This window comes from Lynx rufus, unplaced genomic scaffold, assembly GCF_022079265.1.
Source record: "Lynx rufus isolate CCGP_SWC_20201006 ecotype Redwood Valley unplaced genomic scaffold, mLynRuf1.p SCAF_7, whole genome shotgun sequence".
Classification (NCBI taxonomy): domain Eukaryota; kingdom Metazoa; phylum Chordata; class Mammalia; order Carnivora; family Felidae; genus Lynx; species Lynx rufus.
In genome coordinates, this window is record NW_025814889.1 from 21,586,759 (window position 1) to 21,602,440 (window position 15,682).

Genomic DNA, 15,682 nt, shown 5'->3' on the forward strand with positions numbered 1-15,682 from the left:
TGCAGTGACTTTGTATTGGTCTCCTATTCATCAGTTACTTGGGTGCTTCAGTCCAAAATCTTTTTTTGTCGCTTTCCTAATACTTATTCTCCTAACACTTCCAATGGTTGTATAAACATCTAAAACTGTAGATTAAAATCTTTCTAATCTTAACATAGGCAATTAACTTAAAAATATGTTTATGCTTTATTTAATGTAAACCAATAGAAATGTTATGTATCCTAACCAGAATTATACTCTAGATTGTCTAGGCCCATGTCAATCAATTCCGGTGGCCTGAAACCGAATATGGGCTCACCGTATATATACACGTAGCCAATGGATTCACTGAACTCCATAACGCTTCATGGCATATGTTGTATGTAACTGCTTATTATATTATATTATATTACATTATATTATATTTTCATATATATTCATATATATTCATGTATATTCATATATATTCATGTATATTCATGTATATTCATATATTCAGCAGAGGGATGGATCCCACGTTGAGATTGGTGAAGAAGATCTTCAAGCTATTTTCAAGATTTTTAAAAGCCTAAATAAGTGTGCCTTGATTCCCTAATAAAGTTGCATGAGCTAACAATCCTTAAGAACTCTTTGGATTTGATTGGCATTAAATCAACTCAGTGAAATATCACCGGTTGTCTAGGTTGATCAGATATGCAAGCTAAGAGTAACGTGCTAAATGAATAAGTAAGGGAAGACAAAGAACTGTAATAAGTTCAAGGGTTTTTAATTTTTTAATTTTATTTTAAAAATGTTTTCTAACGTTTATTTTTGAGACAGAGAGAGAGAGAGACAGAGCACAAGTGGGGGAGGAGCAGAGAGAGGGAGACAGAATCCAACACAGGCTCCGGGCTGTCAGCACAGAGCCTGATGCAGGGCTTGAACCCACAAACTGTGAGATCGTGACCTAGCCGAAGTTGGACGCTCAACCAACTGAGCCACCCAGGTGCCCCAGTTTGGGGCTTTTTTAACGAACAAGCAGAGACTACAGGAAAAGAAAACAAAGGGATATTAAATAATAAAGAAAGTTTAAATACCATCTTCCATGAAATCATATGCCTTAAGAAAAAAAAAAAATCGATGTGTTGGAAAATTATCCCCAGGGTGTGAGGACAAAGCTGGGATCTGGGGGAGATCTGGCCTGAAGAGCTCAGGGCTGGAGAAACTGACAAGTTAGCAGAGTTAGATCCAAAGAGGGTGGCCAATAGTCCAATGCCAGTGTCCGTGGGGGTGCAGCTACCTCAGGCTTGACTCTGGCCGGCAGCCACACTGAAGCAGTCCTATAGCACTGAGTTCTATGACAGCATTCGTGGCACCAATCAGCAGCATGGGTACGTACAATAATGGCAGTTAGGATGACTGACAGCATATCAAATGTTCGGTCTTCTGGGGGTAAGACCCAAGTCTGGGTAGCACCAGGACTCTGGCTAAATGACCTGGTGTTCAAGACTGGCCTCAACCGCCAGCGGGAACTGGAGAGAAACCCACAGCTGACATCCAAGCAAATGGAATGAAGCAGCACCATGCAGCGAGGGGCAAGATGGCTGCCTTATGGGCTCCTGAATGTCAAGATGACACTTCTGTTACCACCAAGGTGACATTATGGGACCTAGCAACTGCCCCTGGCCGCGCGTGCCTAGGGGAGTATAGATATCGATACAAATCTCAAATCTATCTTTTCCTGATTCCCACAGCAACATCTTGGGTCCTTAATTAAGCTATTCTAAAATATCATAAGCCCTACAAAGAAAATACTAAAATACTAAAATAAACGAAAAGGCAAGGCAAATCCATTATGTGATTCTTAACAAAAAGCCTTTTTCATTCCTGCCACGAATAATGAATATTATTTTTTGTTCCGAATGTCCTGAAAGTATGTATTTAATTTACCATCGAACCACTCAGAATAGGACGATGTAGAAAGTAAAAGCCACCTTTCGGTTGAACTCTGAATATGATATCGCTCAGCTTGCCAACTTCGGTCTCGGAGAGCAGAATCCAAAGATGAATTCATTTTAGTGGCAGGTGAGAAATTTGATTTTGAAATAAAAAAGGTGTAGTGTATGACTTCTGTAATCTTCTCCTTTTAAAGTTATATTATGAGAGAAAGATCTGGTACGATGAGGCAAATTCTCTTGGGTCAACCTAATCTACCCAAATACGGTGACTATTGCTTGACAAGCCTCTGAAGAGCACGCACATGCGCAGAATCACCCCAGCTCTGTGTTAACACCGCCGCCCAGGCGGCCAGATCCACGGCGAGCAAAATGCAGGCCTTCTTGCCTTGCTGGGCGGAACTGCTCTAGCAAAGGAAGCCAAAGGGGAAAAGAATGAAATAATGAAACAATAAACAGATTAGATTATTTTTGTCTTCCCTGAGGATGTTTATTTTAAACTTCATGCGTGGGGCGCCTGGGTGGCTCAGTCGGTTACTTCGGCTTAGATCATGACCTCGCGGCACCTGAGTTCGAGCCCCGCAGTCGGGTTCTGTGCTGAGAGAGCTCAGAGCCCGGAGCCTGCTTCAGATTCTGTCTCCCTCTCTCTCTCTCTCTGCCCCTCCCCCGCTCACACACTGTCCCTCTCTTTCTCTGTCTCTCTCAAATATAAATAAACATTAAAAAAATTAATTAAACTTCATGTGCAATTTAATCAAATAAAAGAGTGGCATGAGAGAGCAATGGTCAATTTCAGAAAGATTTTTCCCTCACCTACCTAGCCTATAATACTATATAACAATCATTCTCTACCCTATAATAATATTTTTTTAGTAAATTAACCAGCGTGCAGGGTGCATATGGTCATAATTTGCAAAACCGTTGCAAAAACTATTTTATCCCACAATGTCTAAATGGGAAAAGAAAAACGTCCTAGACTTTTTGTTGAAGTCCTTTGTGCGGTACAAATTGCTTTGTATTGAGTGAACTTTAAGAATGGGAACAGGATTGACTTTGTCCGTGTCCCATTTCCCACACAGAAGGTCCTGATGCTTTCTGCGGATCGGAGCACACACCATATGTTCCATGAGCACAGACCAGGTTACCCCGTGGAAGCTCAGAAGTCTTCCAGGGAATCATTGACTGGGTGCAACCTTAATTAACTAATTACCCGGGGGGAGGGAGGGGGGCGGCAGGGGAGGGGGGGGCAGGCAAAAACCCTGGGAAGCCAATCTAACCTTGTTATGTGAAACCTGAGTATTTGCAATGTTTTACGGATATCAAAAACTAAACTTTACACAAAACACTGTCCAAATACAAATTTGATATTGTGAAATCTCTCATAAATAGAAATCAAACAGCAATGTTCGTATCATGCTTTTCAGACTGGCTAAACACTCAGTTTATCACTGTGTCCTCCTCTGTGTGAAGCATGTGCACCGTTCCCACCGAATGACACAGATTTCAAAAAAATAAGTATGATTAATTAGATAAGATAAGTGACTGATGTAAAAAGTTCCTTCAGCAAGCTCTCTCTTTGGGCTTTTCCATGCAGTAAATGTTACAAAACCCTTTAGAGGCGATTTTTAACAAATCCAGCTAGCTGGGCTTTTCATTTTTTAATTTCAAACAATTTTCGTTCTTTTTTGAAAATTTTAAGGAGTCCGGTCTAATAAAATATTTAAAAGAGAAAAAGAGGGAAATTATAATCGGTGTGCATGATACGTAAAGTTAATCTCAAGTGGAGAATATACCACGTGGAAAGGTGATATAAAGGAGCACTTGCGATAAAAATATTAACAACAGAAGTGCATGTAATAGAGGTACTGGTGAACTAGAAAAATATATTTCACTTTACAATCCAACCAATTCATATAAATATATAAATACTAGCTTACGTCACCTCCCCCCATCCCCCGCTCCGGTCTCCTTTTTCCTTGCTGTTTAAACATTAACTTCTGAGTCTCTCCAGCTGACAAGGCACACAGTTAGGCTTTGGCCACATCAAAACAACAATCATTCTAGTCAGAAGGAAAGACTGTGACCCTAACAGAACATCTCATTGAATGATACCTCTGTGAGATCCTGTCTGCCTTTGTCTCTCCTTTACAGTGTATTTTCTATGGGTGAGACCAAGTGGTTGTTTCTGCCCCTCATGGCTATGACCTTGAGGTCATATTTCTATGACCTCTCAATTTCTATCTGTAAACTGAGCACACTGGAGTTTCTAATCTGCAATTGCAGGACTTACTTAGGGCCTTGGGCTTGCTGCAGGGATGGGGCAGCTCTCCCAGGGGCTGTGATCGTATGATTAGAGACTCGGTTGCTCTGTCCCAGTCACCAACCTTGCTCTGCAGTCCTGCCATCTGCTCAGAGCCTCAGACCCGGACTCTCCTCAGCCACCGTTGCCAAGGGGACTGACACCATCATGGCGTTGATGGCGCCTTCTGAAACAGGACACTGCTTCGGCCATAGGCTCCCTAAATCCCAAGCTTGGGCTACAATCCCTCCATCCAGTCTGGCTGCCTTATCCATTCGGGTCAGCCAGCCACACTGCACACTCACACCAGGGGGTAGGTTTTTCATTTTGTTTTTTGCACACACACACACACACACAACCCCCAAAATCAAAACAAAACAAAATCAAAACACATACAAACAAATAAAGCAAACAAAAAACCAAAAACTTCCCAAGAACTGGATTCTAAACATCTCACTTCTAGAACCCAGGCGCTGGTCAGCCATGCACCAAATGTCCCCCCAAATGTGATTCTCCTCCTTCGGAAATTACACTGCTTTCCAGTTGTGCACACTTCCTAACTTTGTGCCCAGTGGCGGTGCTCTCAGAGGAGAGTATCTGCCTCAGCTCCGGGGGGAGTGACTCTTTCCCTCCACCTGCATGCTTACTCCTCTGCTCGGGAGGAACAGGGAGCCATCTGGCTGGTGAGTCGGCACGAGAGGCCTGCACCTCTGCATTTAGAATATGGATGAGCCCCGAGAGCAAGAATCAGCTTTGCTCCTCCGGGTCCCAAGCGTTCGGGAAGCAGATTCTGCCCCCCGTGGGGGAAGGAGGAAGAGCAGGGGAACGCGCAGAAAGGAGAGTTTGGGAAATGCTGCGCCTTGCCTGTGCGTATCGCCAACCGGCTTCTAAGCTTTCTAAAAACTCCAACGGAAAAAGAGTTTTGACTAGTCATACCATTCACAGAGCCCCCAGGCTGGGTCACTGCTGGGAGAATTACGATCCCCATGACTCACAGCAGAAAGGTCCCTTCAGGATCATAGGAAGGTGGGGCTCCTGAGATGCAGGGAGGAGTGTCTCCTCCGTGCCCGCACAAGAAGCCGACAGGGTGGGTTGCACATCACAAAGCTACTTCCTAACTTGGTTTCTTGTACGGACCAGCAGTAACGCGGCAGGCCCGGTAAAAGCAACTCTGATTGGTGGCCGTCTAGCGGATTAGGACAGGAAGAGTGTATATTTCATGCGTGCATGTCCCTGACGGTGTGAGTTAATCCAGCTGTCAATTTAGAATACTATGAGCGAATAGGGGCGCCCGGGGGGCTCAGTCGGTTGAGCGTCCGACTTCGGCTCAGGTCGTGATCTAGCAGTCCGGGGGTTCGAGCCCCGAGTCCGGCTCTGCGCCCACAGCTCGGAGCCTGGAGCCTGCTTGGGATTCTGTGTCTCCCTCTCTCTCTCTCTCTCTCTGCCCCTCCCCCGCTTGCGCTCTGCCTCTCAAAAATAAACAAACATTAATTAGAATACTATGAACAAATGGACTGTGTAGCCTGCATGCCCTGAAAATTCAGGGAATTTTCAGTAAGCTTTTGACAGATATCGGGCAGTAATGAGTTAGAAATTATACCCCCTAGAACGTGCTTTGGACGTGACTTTTCTCTCCTGCTAATTTAATAGAGACCCACTAAGCCTTAGTGATGAAGCTAATAAACCAGAACCTGGGGACAAGGGTGGCATCCTCTTGGGCAGCCAAGGGGCCCAACAAGGACACCTTGGTGCACAGAAGAGCAGACAGAGCCCTGCCCAGCTGCACGCACAGAGAGTAGGGGACCCGGCGGGTGAGACCGGCCGCCTTGCTGATGCTGGCCGTGAGGTCGCAATAGTGCCCGCAGAACGGCGGCCCTTTGTGGACCAAAGCGTCATGGCGTGTGGTCATACGAGAAGTTCTTGCCACAGGGCTGTTCTTCCTTGGCAGATTTCTTCGGAGTCTTAACTTTCTTGGTCTTAACAGGCGCTAAACTGGAGGAGGGCGAGCGTGCCCTTGAAATGGTTCCAGGCCTGGATGGAATCCTGGGTTGTGAGGACCACAGAGACAAAGAGGTTTCTTTCTCCTTGAGTGCTCTCCAGCTCTGGCACACAAAAACAACCAACTTTGTTATTCTCACTTCACGCCTCCGATTCACGTCTCTTTCTTTTCCTCCCTTGAGCGGGCATTTCAGGCTAAAGTGTTCAGTCCCAAAGGGCATGGATCTGTTCCTTTCCCCCGGTCCCACACTCCCCGTTGGCCTGATTTAATTTGCAGGCTGGGTCTGTTTTTCCACTCCTCCCACTGATGCTGCTGTACTGAGAAAAACATACCAACAAATTCAATGTTTCCTGGCAGCAGCTGGAAAGGCGGGGGCGGGGTGAGGAGTGGGGTGCAGTGACAGCTTGTATTGGATTTGTAGGGAGCTCGGGGAAGAGAAGGTAGGAGGGAAGGGACAGGAGTCTGAAGAGACAGGGCATGAGCAGGGGAGGGGCAGAGAGAGAGGGAGGCACAGAACCAGAAGCAGGCTCCAGGCTCCAAGCTGTCAGCACAGAGCGGGGCCCGAACTCATGGACCGCGAGATCATGACCCAAGCCAAAGTTGGAAGGCCAACCCACTGAGCTGCTCAGGCGCCCCCAGGCTTGCCTTCTTGTCAGCTTACACTCCTCTCACTGATCTCAGCCTTCCGGCTGCTGGTTTCCCACCCACACTTTTTTTTTTTTTTTAAGTTTATTTATTTATTTTGAGAGAGAGAAAGCACAAGTGAAGGAGGGCAGAGAGAGAGGGAGACACAGATTCCCAAGCAGGCTCCACACAGTCAGCGTGGAGCCCGACGCGGGGCTCGAACCCACAAACCATGAGATCATGACCTGAGCCAAAGTCAGACACTTAACCGACTGAGCCACCCAGACGCTTCTCCCATACACACTTTTAAGCATTTTCTCCTTCAGACTCAGATCTTGGGAAGTGAAAAGTCTCGGTGCGGTGTATGCAGGCATTCTTCAACCCAGACGCCAAAATGAGACGCACAGAATAAAAGACAAAAAAAGAACTTAAAGTTAAATGCAAACCTTGACGCTTAGGCTCTCAATCCTCTTCCTTGTTTCCATGTCCTCCTGCTGTTTATTAATCTGTGAAATGGAAGGCCCGTATCATTTGTTATCATTTGCAAAGATTCAAAAGAATTTTCTAGAAAACTTCCTCAAGCAATGAAAGAATAGAATTGTAAACCCCTTGACTGCTAAAACTATGATGAGGATGTAAGGTTATAATGTTGAATATGAATTAGAAGATAAATTTGTACCCAGAAAAAAAAAACACTTAAAAGAGGTGAACAGAAAGAAATAAAATTGTAAATGTTTAAAGTTATTAGCATTTGTTCATTGCTTTAAGCATAATAGAGACTATAGAGAAATATATATTGTTTGCTTTCGTGGTAATAATTTGTTTCATATATTATTACGATAGCTATAAATCCCAGGTCTTATAAAATTTGCAAAGAAATTTCAGATAATTCAATAGCCAGACTTCAATCATATAATGATGAAATTTTGATTTAAGGAATCAATTCTAGGTTCCAGGCATAAAAGGCTTTTTATCATACGTATCATTGAGATATAACTGACATATAATGCTATATTAGTTTCGGGTCTGCAACGTAATAATTCAAAATTTGCTTCTATTACAACATGATCACCACAATAAATGTAGTTAAAACATCCATCACCACACAGTTACATTTTTTTCTTCTGGCGAGAACATTTAGGATTTACTCTCTTAGCAACTTTCAAATATACTATACAGTCTTATTAACTATAGTCACCATGTTGCATGTGATGCTCCTATGATCTCTTTTTATCTCATAACTGGAAATTTGTCCTTTTTGACCACCTTCACCCATTTCACCCACGTCCCACCCTACCCTCTGGCATTTCTAAGTTCATTTTCTCAGGTTTGTTTTTAGATTCCACCTATAAGTAAGGTGATACAGTATTTGTCTTTCTCTGATTCACATCACTTTGTATAATTTCCTTCAGATCCATCTGTGTTGTTGCAAGGGGCAAACAATATATCATTAATGCATGCGTCAATCATATTAAGCTTTTTTCATATTGATTTACGAGTAATGCCAGTGATTTAAAAAAAAATTTTTTTAACATTTATTTATTGTTGAGAGACAGAGCGTGAGCAGGGGAGGAGCAGAGAGAGAGGGAGACACAGAATCCGAAGCAGGTTCCAGGCTCTGAGCTGTCAGCACAGAGCCCGACGCAGGGCTCGAACCCACGAACCGCAAGATCATGACCCGAGCTGAGGTCAGACACTTAACCGACTGAGCCACCCAGGTGCCCCAATGCCAGTGATTCTAATTCTGGCTAATCTTATGAAAAATGAGAAATACCTCTAGCCATTCATCTCACTAGCGTCTCACCAACTGCAATGGATTTTCAAAAGTAGTTGTCACCTACAGATAGAGCAGAATTCAACCGAAGACAGGTCTGTGTCATGAACTCTTGAGGTCTGGGAGGGTGGTAACTGGTGTCCATGGAGCGCTGCATTTGGGGAGAACTGGGCAGGTGTGCTGAGATCAAGGAGAACACGCAAAGCTTGGATTTTATTTCAAACGCAGGAGGGCACCACTGAATGACTTTAAGTGTGTGGGGGTGTATGTGTGTGACATGATAATATTCACGTTATGAAGGCGTAATTAGGTGGGGGTTACACTTCTGGTCACGGCTGAGTAACTGCTGTGAAACCAACCCTCCCGCAGATGACAACTATAAACTCTGGAGAAAAGTATACAAAAGCAATTACTTGAAGACAATGGCTTTAAACTTGAGAGCAGTGCCCGGTCTGGCTGGCGGGGGGAGTAACTAAAACCGAGGGGAAATTCGCAGCCCTTTGGGATTGCTGAGGACACAGTTCAGGACAGCCATAGCCAACGAAAGTCCCAAGGCAAGGAGACCCCGAGGAAAGTCAGACTGCACGGCCCCAAACCGTGTGCGTAAATTTTGCCTAATCTCTAGCTGATGCCTGGGCGATGCCTGCAGCGAAGGGAAGCCTTGAAGATGGAATTAGGATTGGTGGCGATGTCGCCACCCACCGCCTGCGACACGCGGCTGCAGTTTGATTGCAACCAAGTTCATTGCCTGCTTTTTAAAATGTATTTCTTTATGTTTTTTTTTTTTTTTTCTGAGACAGAGCGTAAGCAGAGGAGGGGCAGAGAGGGGACAGAGGATCCCAAGAGGGCTCTGCGCTGACAGCAGCGAGCCCGATGCGGGGGCCCCAACTCACAGACCGTGAGATCATGACCTGAGCCGAAGCTGGACGCTCAACCGAGTGAGCCACTCATTGCTTGATTCTTAAAAATGACATAGAACATTCGTAATGTCCTTAAAATCCCCAAATGCTCTACACAACAAGGGTGTGTGGTTGATCTATTCTCAAGGAAAAGCCTGTTAACAGACTGGCACTTGGACGGTAGCTGAAAAACTAGTGGGATGATGTCTCTAAAGTGCTAAAAGAATGAAAGAGAAGCCAACGCTGTCGACTCGGGATTCTGTGCTGAGAGAAAGTATCTTTCAAGGTCGAAGGTGAAAGAGGGGCACCTGGGCGGCTCAGTCACTTATGTGTTGGGCTTCAGCGCAGGTCATGATCTCCTGGTTCGTGGGCTCGAGCCCCACGTTGGGCTCTGTGTTGACAACTCAGAGCCTGGAGCCTGCTTCCGATTCCGTGTGTGTGTCTCTCTTTGCCCCTCCCCCTCTGTCGCTCACCCTCTGTCTCTCTCTCTCTCTCTCTGTCTTTCTCTCAGCAATAAACATTAACAAAAACAAAAAAACAGAGGGACGGCACCACCGCGGTCCTGATCTATGAGAAACGCTAAAGGAATCTCCTCAGACCGAAGAAAATTGATCCCAGGGACAGCTTCCAATCTTTAGGAAGGAATGCAGAGCATCAGAAATGGTGAATAGGTAAGAGTATTTTGTTTTCATTTCTTTCAAATACATACAACTGTTTAAAGCAAAACTTGTAAGAAAATAAAATAAGAAAGCAAAAATTATAGGGGCACCTGGCTGGCTCAGTAGGTAGAATGTTCCAGCTGCTGACTGTGAATTCAAGCCCCTCGTTGGGTATACAGATCACATAAATACACAAATAAAACTTTAAAAAAGTAAGGCAAAAATTGTAATTGTGATGTAAATAGAATACATAGAACAACTTTCACTTGAAGAATGGAGAAATAAATCTATATAAACAAACCTACATATTTCAGGTGTACTATATGTTACACGAAATGGCCCTAAATTAACTCTAAGCCAAACGGCAACAAGTTAAGGATGTAAATTATAATTGCTACAGTAACCACTTAAAGATAGGCAAAAAGCCAAAATGATAACAGATAAATTAAAATGGGATTCTAAAACATATTAAAAGAAAGGTAAAAATCAATCAATAAATAAAAGGAACAGAGGAAAAATGACAATGCAAAACCCAGAGGGCACATGTAGAAAACAAGTGATAAAATGGTAGACCTAAATCCACCCCTATCAATAATCACATTGAATGTTGATAGACTAAGCAATCTGGTTAAAATGCTGAAATGGCCGGAATGTGTAAAAAAAATCAAGAACCGGGGCGCCTGGGTGGCTCAGTCGGTTAAGCGTCTGACTTCAGCCAGGTCGCGATCTCGCGGTCCGTGAGTTCGAGCCCTGCGTCGGGCTCTGGGCTGATGGCTCAGAGCCTGGAGCCTGCTTCCGATTCTGTGTCTCCCTCTCTCTCTGCCCACCCCCCCCCATTCATGCTCTGTCTCTCTCTGTCTCAAAAATAAATAAAGGTTAAAAAAAAATTTAAAAAATCAAGAACCAATTTTTTCTGTCTATTACATAAGCACTTTAAATATAAATGCACAAAGAGGTTGGAATACCACCCATCAACTTGGCAGAAGATAAATCATTTTCAAGTGTATATGGTACAGTCCCATGATAGACTCTATGCTTTTTGGCCATGAAAGGACTGCCAACAGACTGATAAAAATTCAAATCATACAGAGAAGGTTCTCTGATCACAATGGAATTAAACTAGAAATCAATAACAAAAAATATAAACCACGCAGTTCTAAATCACAAAGGAAATCAGAAATTAGAAAATTTTCTACCCTGAGTAATAATGCAGGATATCAAAACGTGTGGAAAGCTGCTCAGAGGTAAATTAATCGCTTTAAATGCTCATATTAAAAATAATAAAAAGCCTGAGATCAATTACCTAAAGTTCCACCCTGGGAAGGTCAAAAGAGAAGAGCAGGGGCATCCAACTCTTGATCTAGGCTCAGGTCATGATCTCACTGTTCATGAGATCAAGCTCCTCCCTGGACCCTGGCTGATAGTGTGGAGCCTGCTTGGGATTCTCTCTCTTCCTCTCTCTCTGCCCCTCTCCCACTTGCATGCTCTCTCTCTCTCTCTCTCTCAAAAATAAATAAATAAACTTAAAAAAAAAAAGCAAGAGCGGGGTGCCTGGTCGGCTCAGTGTGCTGGGTGTTTAACTTCAGCTCATGTCATGATCTCGAGGTTCACAAGTTTGAGTCCCTCATCAGGCTCTGTGCTGACAGCTCAGAGCCTGGAGCCTGCTTTGGATTCTGTCTCCCTCTCTCTCTGCTCCTCCCTCACTTGTGCTCTGTCTCTCTCTCTCAATAATAAATAGTTTTTTAAAATTTGAAACAGGAAGAGCAAAGTAAACAGAAAGGAAATAGAGTTGGAAAAAGGACAGAGGTCAGAGCGGATATCAATGAAATAAAAAGAAAAAAATAGAGAAGTTAGAGCCAAAATTAATTTCTTGAAATGATCAGCAAAATTGATAAACCCCCAATTGGACTGATCAAAAACATAATTTACTAATATCAGGAATGAAAGAGGATTCATTATTTCAGATCCTATAGATATTAGAAGGATAATAAGAGAATGTTATGCAAAACCTCATACCAACAAATACATAATTAACTGAAGTGAACAAATTGAATAACACAACATAACAAAACAGAAAATGAAATAAAAAACCTGAATAGCTGTAAGCTATTCAAGAAAATAAAACCATTATCAAAAACTTTTAGGGGCGCCTGGGTGGCGCAGTCGGTTAAGCGTCCGACTTCAGCCAGGTCACGATCTCGCGGTCCGTGAGTTCGAGCCCCGCGTCAGGCTCTGGGCTGATGGCTCGGAGCCTGGAGCCTGTTTCCGATTCTGTGTCTCCTTCTCTCGCTGCCCCTCCCCCGTTCATGCTCTGTCTCTCTCTGTCCCAAAAATAAATAAACGTTGAAAAAAAAAATTGTAAAAAATTGTAAAAACTTTTACATAAAGAAAACTCTAGGCTCAGACAGTTTCACTGGTGAATTCTATCAAACATTTAAGAAAGAAATGACAAATCTTTACTAACACCGCCAAAATTGTTTTCAGAAGACAGAGAAGACATATTTCTAAATTCATTTTACGAAGGCTGCCTAACTGTAACTCAAAACACACACCCAGAGAAAGAAAGAAAATTTAGAGACCAATGTCCCTTATGGGCATAGATTCAGAGTCCTCAGCAAATTGAATGCAGTAGCATATAAAAGGTCTAAAACGTCATGACAAAGAGGGGTTTATCTCAGGAATGCAAAATCGCTTCAACGTTCAAAAACCCAGGTATTTCGCCACATTACAGTACAACGGAAAAAATGTATCATCATTTCAATAGCTGCGGAAAAAAGCATTGGACAAAATTCAACAGCCATTCATGAAAGAAACTCTCAGAAACCGAGGAATAAAAGGGAACTTCCTCAACCTGACAAATGGCTGCCATGAAAACCTTACGGCTAAATCATACTTAATGATGACACAATAAAGTATGCCCTAAGCCTGGGAATGAGACAGGAATGCTTCTTCTCACCACTGTTACACAACACTCTATTGCAAGTCCTAGCCATTGTTATAAAAGGTAGAAAGATCAGAAACAAATAAATAAAACTGTTTCCGTTTACAGAAGACCTGATTGCTTACATATCAAGAATCTGCAGATTGTTTACATTTGGAGAAATCTATGAAATTACTATTGTAACGATCAAGTGAATCTAACAAGGTGCAGAATACAAAGTTCATATAAAATAAGTTGTATTTTTATAGACCAGTACCAAACAAGTGGAAATAAAACCTAAAACCAGTTCCATTTGCAAGTGTATTAAAAATGATAAGATACTACGGAATAAACTTAACAAAAGGTGTGCAAAACCCCTACACTGAAATTGACAACATACTGCTGACAAAATTAGGGAAGGCCTAAATAAATGGACATATGGAAACAAAAATTAAAAATGCAACGCAATTTGCAACTGCGCCAAAGGAAACATAAATAGATATAAATCTAACCATTCATACATTCTGTATGCTGATAATTACAAAATGCTGATGAAAAAACTCAAAGACTCAAGTAAATAAAAAGACATACTGTGTTCACGGATTAGACAACTCAATGTGCTACCTAATGTCAATTCTCCCCCAAATTGATCTCTAGCTTAATGCATTTCTATCAAAATCCCAGCTAGGTTTTTTGCTGACATAGACAATTTTATCCTAGAGGTAAGGCCCTAGAACAGCTAAAACGATCTTGAAAAAGAAGAATAAATTAGAAGGACTCACTTTGCCTGATATTAAGATTTATTATATAGCTGCAGTAATCAAAGATCTGTGGTACTCGTAGAGGACTAGACCCATAAATCAATGGAACTGAACAGTAAATCCAGAGATAGAGCCACGCAAATATTTTCACTGATTTTTGACAGAAGTGCAACACCAGTTCCTTGGAAGAAGAATAGCCTTTTCAACATTTAGGGCAGGAGCAATCGGACATCGGTAGCCACCAAAAACGAACCTCATGTAAACCTTACATCTTACACAAAGAGTAACGCAAAATGGATCATAGACCGAAATGTAAAATATAAAACCATAAACTTTTAGGGAAAAAAAAAGTAAGAGAAAATCTTTGGGATCTAGGGCTAAGCAAAGAGTTCTTGGACATGATACCAAAAGCACAATTCATGAAAGGAAAGATTGATAAATTGGACTCTGTCCTATCTGAATATACTCAGGCTGGTATGACAAAATACCACAGATTGGGTGGCCTAAAGAGCAAACATTTATTTGTCACGGTTCTGGAGGCTGGGAAGTTCAAGGTCAAGATGCCAGCAGATTTGGTGGTTAGTGAGAGCCTGCTTCCTGGACTACAGACTGCGGTTTTTTCCCAGTATGCTCACTTGGCCTTCCATCAGTGTGTGCACATGAAGTGAAGTGTTGGGTGGGTGGGGAAGGAGTCAGAGACAGAGAGATCGAGAGATCGAGAGAGATCGAGAGAGATCAAGAGATCAAGAGAGAGAGCGAGAGAGAGAGCGCGAGAGAGTGCTATTATCATTATTATTTACTTCCTTTCTGGTTGATTTGGGTTTATTTTGCTCCTCTGTTTCTAATTTCTTGCGGTAGACACTTCAGTTCTTGATTTGAGACCCTCCTCTTCTCTACTGTAAGCATTTAGAGCTATATTTCCTTCTCAGCACTGCTTTAGCTGTGTCTCATATATTTGATACGTTTTATTTTTCATTCTGTTTTTTGTACTTAAAATTGTATTTCGGGGCGCGTGGATGGCTCAGCCAGTTAAGCATGCAACTCTCGATCTCAGCTCAGATCAGAATCTCACAGTTCGTGAGTTTGAGCCCTGCAGCAGGCTCTGCACTGACAGAGTGAGCTCACTGACTCTCTCTCAAAATAAATGAACTAAAAATAAAAAAAGTTTTTTAATTGTAGTCTTCCTCTTAACCCTTTCTATTCCCAGTTGGCTGAAAGTTTTCATCATAGTGTATATTGGACTTTCTCACACGTTTTTTCCTACATCTCTCTGCCCTTTGGCTCCGATATTTTATATTTTTCCTATATACAAAATCCTCTCCTATACCTTATTCTAGAAATTCTGTGGTTTTAGCTATTACATTTAGGTTTATGATAGATTTGAGTTAATTTTTATGTGAGGTGTGAGGGAAGAGTTGAGGTTCATTTTTTGCTTATAGCTATCCAGGTGTTCCAATACCCTTTGTTGAAAGAAATATCCTTTCCCACTAAGATTGTCTGGGCACAGATGTCAGGAATCGATTCACCACACGCGACCCGCTGGCTCTATTTCTGGGCTCTTTATTCTATTCCATCCACCTATATGCTTATCCTTATGCCAATATCATTGTACCTTGACTACCGTGTCTTTAGAGTAAGTCTTGAAAGCAGGTTGTATGAGTCCTTTAGCTTCGTTCTTTCCTAAAATCGTTTCACCTATTCAGTGTCCATGCATTTCCACATACATTTTAGAGGAGACGGTTGATTAATAATAATTTTAAAAAAGCCTGCTGGCATTTTGATTGGGATTGTGTTGAATCTATAAAACAATCTGGCGATAACTGAAAGCTTACAA

The 15,682-nt window shown here is 42.5% G+C and overlaps 1 protein-coding gene across 1 annotated transcript in view; it reads right to left on the reverse strand.

The window, feature by feature from the left end:
• Nucleotides 1-15,682, reverse strand: part of CUNH10orf67 (chromosome unknown C10orf67 homolog) — a 162,079-nt gene that overhangs the window by 58,585 nt on the left and 87,812 nt on the right. The window contains exons 9-12 of the mRNA XM_047066303.1: nucleotides 7,282-7,341; nucleotides 6,137-6,314; nucleotides 5,957-6,087; nucleotides 2,219-2,320 (exon numbers count right to left, since the gene is read on the reverse strand). Of these exons, the coding sequence (XP_046922259.1) occupies nucleotides 2,219-2,320; nucleotides 5,957-6,087; nucleotides 6,137-6,314; nucleotides 7,282-7,341 (471 nt within the window). The remainder of the gene's footprint in view (nucleotides 1-2,218; nucleotides 2,321-5,956; nucleotides 6,088-6,136; nucleotides 6,315-7,281; nucleotides 7,342-15,682) is intronic.